The 10,226-nt window shown below is 48.8% G+C and overlaps 1 protein-coding gene across 1 annotated transcript; it reads right to left on the bottom strand.

Annotated features, from left to right (window-relative positions):
- Nucleotides 1-5,983: 5,983 nt before the first annotated feature.
- On the bottom strand, nucleotides 5,984-7,164 carry GAS1 (growth arrest specific 1). The gene has a single exon (XM_090038622.1). The coding sequence runs from the start codon at nucleotides 7,019-7,021 to the stop codon at nucleotides 6,119-6,121; it is 903 nt and encodes a 300-aa protein (XP_089894748.1). The 5' UTR covers nucleotides 7,022-7,164; the 3' UTR covers nucleotides 5,984-6,118.
- Nucleotides 7,165-10,226: the final 3,062 nt, after the last annotated feature.

Genomic DNA, 10,226 nt, shown 5'->3' with positions numbered 1-10,226 from the left:
CACACAGTTTGGTTTCTTGTTTCTGACCAGATCAGATTTAAGCATCATCTCTTTATCATCTACTAGGTCCTACTTAATCTCAGGTCATCCACATTTCTAATTCTCGTTCTTCTCTTATCTCATTCTCTATAGTATATTCATCATATAATACTAGTTCTATACTCCTGTGTGTTTATGCATGTGTATACAGAAGAGATTTCCCAACCTTGTAAAAAAAAATTTAAAGCATTCATAATAATTCATAGAAATTTAAGAAAATGTTTACTCGAAAAGTATGTTGACTTGATTTTGGAGGCAAGGTGCCTGTGGCTATTATCAGCTACATAAATTATTTCTCCTCATGGGCTGTTTATGTCCTTCAGTTACTTTCACACTAAATGGGGTTTGGAGGTAACCCTCCAAAATATTAGCTGAAAGCTTCCTCAGAAAGCAAATCTTTCCCACATCCTTCCCTGCAGTTCCTCTTTAAGAGGTGTCAGCATGGCTGAAAGAATGAAGTGGCTCCACATTGTTTGCCTGAACTATTATGTGCTTAACATTTCCATAACAAAAGTGCCACTCGACTTCTCCCCGATTAATGCAGCTCGAGGGCTCTTGTCCTCCTTTAATAAAACATTGTTGAAATCATTTATTTAGAGCCCCTGGTTACTAGTGGGAGAATGACCATCTTTGTGCCAAAATATAGTGTATACAGTCCACTATTTTGTAGTAGATCATTCTGTTATTTAAGAAATTGATTAAATGGATGTCTTAGAAAGTATTTATGCTAATAGCGCATTACTTATGTCATTCAGACAGTCAATGTGAGCCTTTTCAACTGTCTACCAGAGCCAATGCCTCAAGTAAAATACAGTAACTTTCGACTTTGCTGCTTACAAATCTGTATGACAGACTTGAAATCTCACATTGGAGAGCTGATCTTTTCATTTAGAAACGTGTTGTATTGCAAGACTACCTTCTGTACTTGTAAATTTACATGTGTATACTACAACTGGCAGCATGGCATTCCGAGATATTATTATTGTCTGCAGAACCAAAATAAATTGTGTGGCCTCGATATCTTAACAATATTGAGGCAACACCTACACTTAGATCAAGGTGAGCATGTTTTCCATCCTTCAATCTGACTATGTGGTAGTATGCTCCGGTCCTTTTGTATATGCACATCTTGACTTCTTTGCAATTTTCCCTCCCATCCACAGAGTATTGAAAAAATGAGGCAAAGAGTCCTTTATTACTGAATTATCTTGCTTGACATGGAGAAAGAAGTTCTTCCTCGACACATACACAATGATTTGCATACACATGTACCCAAACGTATAGTACATATTGATTATACATAGGCGTTGTCACTGAAGGTTATAATGATTCTGTAATTCTTACTGTGAGCACAGGGGAGTTTATAGCTAAAAAGCCTGTGTGTTTTCCAACATGGTTGTAAAAGGCAGGCCAAGCCCAGTGATTTCAGTTTTTTTATTATAGGCTAAGTTTCATAATTATTTTCAAAGTTATGTATGTCTGCCTGTATCCACTGGTATATATTGTTAAAAATAAACAGAGACCTTATGTTATGTCTATTGTGATTGTGTACAAAAGCTTTGCTGTGCGCTTGGGTGATCAGTGAAGCTTGAATCTCCCTCTATTTACTGTATGGTCACTGTCAGTTCAATGAACTGCCTCCTTGTTCTCTACCATTGTCCCACACTCCCTTAAACATTTGTCACTGAAGTGCCTCCAAAGACAAATAAACTGTCACCGAGAATTCAAACCTGGTAACTGGGAATAAAAAAGGGGACAGAACCCATTGGATTATTTTACATGAAATGGAAGAGAGTTCCTTCTCTCCCCGGAAGAGATCACCAGGAGTGAACCTGGGCATGGAGTACTTTCAAATGTCTACAAAATCAACTGCTTCATTTCCAGTGGAAAATGACCCTGAGTCAGGCATACTAATATTTTCCACCCCCTTGCAAGGATGCCCAAAGTACACCTCTTAGAAGTGTAAAAACTTCCAGCCTTCCCTCTAACTGGGTGAGTAACAAGTGGATTTAAAAGGACAGACCTCAACATCTGTGCAATCTTTGCAAGCGCATACCAACCCGTTCTAATCAATAGCTGACTCTGGAAGCAGCATTTACTCTGAAAAGCCAAGTAAGTTTACAGCATTATCTTTGTCTGAAGGTGAAGATCATAAGACATAGCTAGTGTGGCTTCTTTGCTTGCAGGACTGTTTAAATTAAAACAAGCCACAGATCAACATACACTTTTCTACAGGGAAGGAAGCAGAAAGACTCGTGTCCTCCCTCCCCAGTGGTGCTCAGTGTTGATTTATTCCAGGCAGATGCTTTTGACAGGAGCCTGTAAAATCAAGTCTTGAGTTTATTGTAGCAGTTAATTATCAGTCCTTTTCTAGTGCTAATGCCTTTACTCCTTACTGAGGAAAAAGGAGAGGCTTTTACTGGGACTTAATTTTTCACCTAAAATGAGTTAAAATTGTCTGCATGGTCACAAAGTGTTGGCCAATCAAAAATATCTTCAAGATCATTCCTTAAAGAGCCTGGGGAAATATTTAAGATCTTCCCTAACCGCCTGCAAACTCAGCATTTTGTAAAGAAAGCTGATTCCATTTACAAGTCTCACCCAACTACTCTTTGTTCTCTTCCTAGAGAAACAACGTTTTCAGCTTTGTTTTAACAATAAGTTTACTCAACCGTTCAGATGACTTTAAAAACGAACTTAGATCATAGCCACACACCATACCCATAGACTTGTTTGATATCACAGCTATTTGAGATGGGTTGTTTTTTTTTTGTTACTGTGTGTATACATGTAGCAGTTCAACGCCTAATAAAATTATGCAAAATCTTCTGAGCTAAAGACATGGCAGAAAATTGTCATTAAAATAAGATCCTTAAACCAGGGATTTATAATTAGGTTAATTGACTTAAACAACAGACAGATGTTGATTTATTTACCCTCTGTCAAGATCTGGTAAAATGAGAGAGAAAAAAAAGCACCATCTTGCTAATCTGTCCCCCCCCCCCCGCTCAGTCAAAGTTTATTTGTGGTGACTTTTAAACTTCTGACTTTGCTTTCCAATCACTGCGTTTAAAACGAAAAGCTTTAAATAAACAGCACGAATAGAAGATAAATAAACTTTTTTTTTTTTTGTGCAAGTGCCTAGCTTGGCGCAGTTCAGACTCAAATCCCCAGAGGACTGAGCTCTCTCTTTTGTGTTAATGTTTAAAAGATTTTCCAATGCCGGAGTTTATTCCTACTGCAAACATTTCTATTTACAAGGTCAAGTGTATCAGCACTCGACACAGCTTTAAAGGGTAATTATTTATCTAAGGGCGTTTGAGTGTGGATCAGTAGCTCTGGCAGCAAACCAGGCTTCAGCCCAATGCAAAACTACCCCTAAGAACAATATTGCAAGTTTCGGGAATTGTTCATCAGCCCGGCCTGTTTACTTCTGCACTCCTGCAGCATGATGGAAAGCGGGCTGGCTACCAAGGTTTCAGGCATCTTGTTTCAAGTCCTTGTAGTGTATACAACCTAAAGACTTGCAAAGGCTGCTTGGGACAGTAGCCTCCTTTTAGGTATCTATTTCTCGCAAGATACTTATTTGCATACCTAAGAGAGTCTCTAAGAGTGTGGAGTGAGAGCAGCATTCCTCCATTTCCAGCCCAGCGTCCTTGGAAGGAAAAGTGAGAATTGTTTTACACAGTTCTGGCGCTACCACGTTACCATGCCAACACATTATCAAATCACCCACTTGCTTTTAAGTGGTATTTTCAAAGCTGTATTTACCTCTTGGATGTAATTACTCATTAAAGTAAGAATACCAGTAATTTACATCTATTTAAAGCACCAGAAACAGATAAGGAGTGTTTAAATTTTTTTTTTTTTTTTTTTTTGCTTTCTGTGGTCCACCTCCTCCCCCCTCCTCCATCTACAACTCAGCTGAGAGGCCATTCAATAGCTGTGTCTCTGGAAAACAATTTCACCACATCCATTGTTTAAAACTTTCTTTACTAATTTACACATTTAAAAATACACAAAGCCGGAGATATTTAAAACATAGGACCTTTTTTATGCCTTCTATAAAAATACAATGTTTAAGGCAGCTCGGAAATGCTTTTATACAATTCTACAACGTTCATAGAGTCTCTCTCCAAATAAGAAAGTTCACTTCGAATCTATAAAATACACTGTACATCTGAAGTTCTAGTGAATCCTTCACTGAAACACTGGTGCTTGTGTCCCTTTAGACACAAAATGAAATTTGTACCTTTCTAGAAAAGAAGGGTAAATGCAATTATCTGGCAAATAGGACATAGATTTAAAAATTTTAATTTTTTTTTAAAAAATAAATTATTCCCGAAGCATACAATTTATAAAATTCTATATACAAAGTAGAGCGACTGGTAACAAATCCCAGTTTTAAATACATTTTATATAAGATTTACCAGAGGTCAGCAACCCTGATATGACTAGAGGCAATATAACTTCTCAGGATATTTGTACATACAAGTTCTTGAGTTTAAAAAGTGTCTTTCAAAGATGGCAGTGCAGAGCTCTTTTAAAACAAAACTTGCATTGTTCAGTATAGCCAACAACTCTGGAAAGAAATCAGCATTTTTCTGTCCTTAGTTGAGAAGGAAGAAATGTTTGTTGGCAGGCTTTTGTTATGGAAGAAGATGCATGTGAGGCTGGGGGGGTGGGGAGGGGGAGAGGGCGAAGCCACCGAATTCATTCAGAACTTTTTTTTTCCAGCTAATTAAAGACAATTGAAATGTAATCCTCTTTCAGGCATCACTGTGACTTTTATGAATGGTGATGCAGAGACTGGTACTTGAGATCAAGTTGTTGACTACTCCGGAGCAGTTAAAGGCAGTAGTTTTGGCAGTCACCCGCCTCCTTCTCACCTACATGTCAAAATGCTCCAAAGCAACTCTCAGCACATTACTCTTGCTGCTTGTTTTTGGTGGGGTGCTAATGAACCTACAGTAGCTTTGCTAACAGTTCCTCTTTTAAATTCATTTGCCTGCTGCTTGCCACAAGCTGGGGGGTGGGGTGGGGGGAGCAAATTGCATAGTGCACACTCTTAAGAACAAACCCAAACGGTAACAATAACAATAACGAGAATCCAGTCCTGGACACTTCCCTCCTTCCTCTCTTTTTTTCACTCCCAGGCAAAAAAAACCAAAACAAAACACAACACAAGACCCAGCGGCTGGTTCACCAGGCCCATGAACTGGGGGTCATCAGCATCACAATGGGATTTGAAAGCGGGTGTTTGGGGAGGCTGAGAGAGGAGCCTGCACCGGAGCTGGGGTGGAGGGGGGGGCGGTGTTTGTATGTGTGTGAGGCCCAGAGAAGAGTCCCCACCGGTGCTGGGGCGGACGGGATGTGTGTGTATGTGTGCACGAAGCTGGGAGAAGTGCATGTGCATGCATGTGTTTGAGGCTGAGAGAAGAGCCCCTGCCTGTGCTGGGGCGGAGGGTGTGCATGTGTGTTGGCGTGACAGAGGGCCGCTGTGTATGTGTAAGGCTGAGAGAAGGGACAGCACCGGTGTTGGGGTGAGGGGGGGACCGTGTGTGTGTGTCTGAGAGATGGGACAGCACCAGTGTTGGGGTGAGGGAGAGACTGCATGTGTGTCTGAGAGAAGAGACAGCACCAGCGCTGGGGTGAGGGGGGGGACTGGACTGTGTGTGTACGTCAGAGAAGAGACAGCATGTGTTGGGGTGAGGGAGAGACTGTGCGTGTGTGTCTGAGAGAAGAGATAGCACCAGTGTTGGGGTAGGGGGGCTGGGTGTGTGTGTGTGTCTGAGAGAAGAGCCTGCACCAGGGCTGGGGCCGATGTTAGTGTGTGTGTGCTGAGGCAAGGGCCGGCATGGGGGCTTAGGTGGAGGGGATCAGGAGAGAGAGGAAGAGAGAGATGGGGGTCGGGGGGAGAGAGCCCGCAGGGGTGGGGGGTGGAGGGGATCTCTGGGTGCGAAGGAGGGAAGAAGCCTTAGGAGAGAGGGGAGAAGCCCGGAGCCAGGAGGGGCCCCAGGGGCCGAGAGGAAGGTCCGGATCCAGGCACAAATGCCCCAGCCCATCCCCGTCCCCGCCGCTAGAGCAGCCTCCCGGGCAGAAGCAGGAGCAGCAGGAGGAGCAGGAGGCGGGCGAGCGCGGGGCGGGCGGCGCGGTCGGTGGAGTGCGGGAAGCCGAAGTCGGGGCCGGGCTCGTCGGGCTCGTCCTTGCCGCGCGGGCCGGGCTCGTCCTCGTACTCCTCGTCGTAGTAGTCGTCGGCGGCGCCGTCCGAGCCACCGCTGCTGCCCGCGCCGCCGGGGCCGTGGCCGGGGCCGCCCAGGTCGGCGCCGAAGCAGAGGCGGGCCATGTTCTCCTTGACCGACTCGCAGATGGGCCGCTCCAGCCCGTCGCACACGCAGTCGTTGAGCAGCACGGCCTTGGGCACGGCCAGCATGTCCTCGATGACGGCGCGGCACTCGGCCGTGCAGCGCAGCCCGTTGAAGAGCTTGCCGCAGTAGGCCATGTAGCGGCTGAGCGCCAGGCTGCAGCGGCTGTCCCAGTCGCAGCGCCGCCGCGCCTCGGTGCAGCCCATGACGCCGCCGCCGCCCGCCGCCGGCCCGCCGGGGCCGCCCGTGCGCGGCAGGCAGGGCTCGATGGCCCGCTTGGTGGCCCGGCAGGTCTCGTCCTGCGCGCAGTCGCAGTCCTCCAGCGCCGGGCCCCGCCTGGTGTGGTTGAGCTGGATGAGCGCCGAGATGCAGTGGCTCGGGCACCGCCGCCTGGAGGAGGCGGCCGCGGCTGCAGCGGCCGCGGGGCCCGGCGGCGGCGGCGGCGGCGGCAGGAGCACGGAGGCGCACGCCTCGGCGTACTGGCTGTAGGCGTAGCTGCAGTCGGGCTCGGCCTGGCACTGCAGCACGGCCTGCCAGCAGATCAGCCGCCGGCCTTGCAGCGGCGGCGGCGCGGCGGCGCCCAGCAGCACCGCCAGCCCCAGCAGAGCTGCGCCCATGGCGGGCGGGAGCGGCGGCAGCAGCGGCAGCGGCGGCGGACGGCGGAGGCGCGGCGGCGGCCCGGGGAGCCCGTGGGCATGGGCGGCGCGGCGCTCATCGAGGCATCGCGGCCCCCGCCGGGGACGCCGAGCGCCGGGAATCAGCGGCTCCGGCGGCAGCTCGCGCCCCTGCGGCGCATCCTCCCCCTCCTCCTCGCGGCGGCCGCTGCTGCTGCTTCTTCCCGCGGCCGGTCACCGCCCGGCCGCCTTCAGCCGCGGCTCCGCAGCATCCCCGCACATGCCGGCGCCGGGCGCGCTCTCCTCGGCCGGGAGCAGCTCCCCCGCGCGCGCTCGGCCTCTCTGGCCCGGCGGGGAGGAGTTGGGGAGAGAAAAGGAAGGAGCGGGGGGGGGGGGGGGAGAAGCAAGCTTGGGGGCTCTCCTCCTCCTCCGCGCCGGCGGCTGCTCTCCGTGGTCCACAAGCTCTCGGCCCCCCTCGCCGGCGTGGCTTTAAATACAAAAGTGGCCCCCGAGCCGGCGCGGCGTGCTGCGGCGCGGCCTCATTCCGCATGCATGGCCAAGCAAACAACCCCCCCCCCCAAATTAGCAACGCTCCTCCCCTCCCGCACAGCCCCCGGCCGGCGCTCTCACCCTTTCTCCTTGCCGCCCCCCTCGCTTCTCCCTTCCCTTCGCTCGGCCCCTTTTCCCCGCGCCGCCACTCGCCATTGGCCCGGGCTGTTGTTGAAACTCCCCCCCCCCTTCCCTCCCTCTCTCTTTACGATCTCCTGCAGAAAAGGGGAAGGGGGTTGGAGCTGGTGGGCAGCTCGCATTCAGCGCTTGAAAGGAAAGGCTTAAGGAGATTGACAGCAGCCCCCGAGGAGCCCCTCCTCCCATTAAGGAGGCTCCGCCGCACAAAAGCCGGGAGCAACTTTGCAGCTGGTTTGTACCAGAGGAGAGAAAGGCGAGGGAGGGGGTGGGCTGCAAGCCTCCTGGGCTTAGGATCCCCCTGATCTGGTGTCAGCGAAGGGGATCCAGAGAGACGGGCTGACTCGCAGCTGGCCACGTAGCGGGGATGCCTCCCTCTCCTCCCCAGAGAGAAGGGGGAGACGTGCTCCCCAAAACCTTGCGGAAAGAAAGGGCTCTGTCCCGAGTGACTTGCAGCCCTCGGGCTCCCACTGATGGCGGTGGCAGCAAAGCTCCTGCTGAAATCTCTACCAGGCAGTGGGCTTCAGTGGGGTGGGAGCAGATGGGTTTACTGACAGCAGCACCCACGACTGCTGTCTCCGGGTGTGGCCCCTCAGCAGTCCCGCCGGGTGCTGCATTGGTGTTGGAAACCAAGCGCCCATTTGCACCAAGATGCTGCGTATGGGTTCCCTGCACTGGGCTTTAGATGTGCCATCATCCACAAAAGGATGCTGGATGCTCATTATAACCTCAGACCCTCACTTCAGGGCTTGCTTTGATCTGCTCTTAGAGGCTCTATTAACTGAGCAAAACCCATCAGTTTTAGCTGAAGTTTTCCCCCATCAGTTTTAGCTCAAGGGGGAAAATCTACTTGTCAACATATCGGGCTCTCCTTCTACACAAAACACTTTGCTTGAAAGAAAATACACTGAACAGATGAAAGTAGCATGCAACGTAAGTGCACGATACACACTGGTGTGTAGGTGACAGTGCATCAGTCAGGCTTTCTTTTCATGTCAGTGCTACCTTAATTCCAGAGCAACATGGTCTTTGACCACAAGAGGCATCAGTGTCTGCTGCCTGTCAAAAACTGGCGCTTTTTTTCATCATGAGACTATCAACTCCATCTGTCACAAAACTTAGGGCTAAATCTCTTTTCCAGCACCAAAGGGGGCTTTGGTTCCTGTGCTCCATGGGCGCTTGTCTGTCTGGAATTGTACATGGAGTATCAGAGACGGTCCATGCAGCTTGAAATCAATATGATTGATTGTGTCGGGAAGCATTCATAAACATTTGCTCCATTGTGAACAGTCTTTTTTACACTCAGTTTGCGTTTCTCCTGCAGTCCCAGCTTTGTTGGCTCTGCTGCTTACGACTGCAGAACTCACACTTGCTTGGTTTTTAAAGCCGATGAGACCCTAATGCTAAGAAGCTGCTGATCAAGTAGTCTGGCTATAAAATGTAATCGCTGCATTTGCCTTAAATGCCCTTCTCTGTTTGTTGCTGTTGTTATAAATTCCCACTGACATCCCGCTCCTTGCAGCAGCAGAGGTAATAGTCTGGGCTCAGCAGACCCAGGGATTTCCACAGTGTGCTACTCACTGTGGAAATGTACTCCCTAGTAGAAGTTTTCTTGTAAGGCCCTGTATGTCTCCAGAGCCCATAAAGGCAGCTTGGGGAGAGAAAGGTAGATTAAGATGAAGCTAGACTGCAAGGTGCGATGTATTGATTGTCTGCCAGGCAAGTCAATTCACATGTTGTGAGTCTGATCTTGCAGGGCGTGTGAGAGTCGTGGTGTGAGAGTGTCAGGCCCAGCAGCCTGGGCTACAAGAGGGGCCAATGCAGGTGGTTACGCAAAATTTCACACTTCTCTGTATGCAATGCAGAAGGACTTTTTTTTCTTTTTTCTTTTTTTAGGTCAGAGACTGAAAATAGTGGCTGTTATTATGGAGCTGTCCTCTGCGCACAGTGTGGGCTCTCTATTCTGACCTGTTCCCAAACCTTGTGTTAGCCTGCAAAACGGATTCTCTCCAAACCTATGACATTTTTCCTAGGAAGAAGAATGCCAAATGACTTCAATGAGTGTGTCCTAGGCAGGGTGGAAGTTGCTGTGTGGAGCTCCTTCCAGTAGGGGGAGTAGAGAGACTTCCACTCCAATCTCAAATTTCCTCTTCTTTAGCAGCAGATACATTGTAAAGCCAAAGCAGGGTCAGATTATACAGATCACAGCCTGTTGAGCTGAAACCAGGTTTAATTTTGTGTTGGTTGCAAAGTGACTACCAGGCACGAAGCATTACGTTTTGTGTAGAGTGGGATTTTCAAAAGCACCAAAATGATTTAGGATTGCAGTTTCCATAAAAAATAACTACAGCAAACATGGGCTTTTAGTTAATACATTTGTCAATAGAATTATCATACGGTATCACCCTGCAAAAGTATGCCAACTAAATATGTAGGGGTGTCTGTTTAATTTTACAAATGCATTCAGGTTTCGATACTTCAGCAAAGAAAGGAACTAAAACAAGAGATTAACATGACTGAGAAG

The sequence above is a fragment of the Crocodylus siamensis genome, chromosome 3 (genome assembly GCF_052110815.1).
Source record: "Crocodylus siamensis isolate JL-2025a chromosome 3, ASM5211081v1, whole genome shotgun sequence".
In the NCBI taxonomy this organism is placed as follows: Eukaryota; Metazoa; Chordata; order Crocodylia; family Crocodylidae; genus Crocodylus; species Crocodylus siamensis.
The sequence above is the reverse complement of the archived record's forward strand: the minus strand, read 5'-3'. Positions and strand labels throughout refer to the sequence as shown.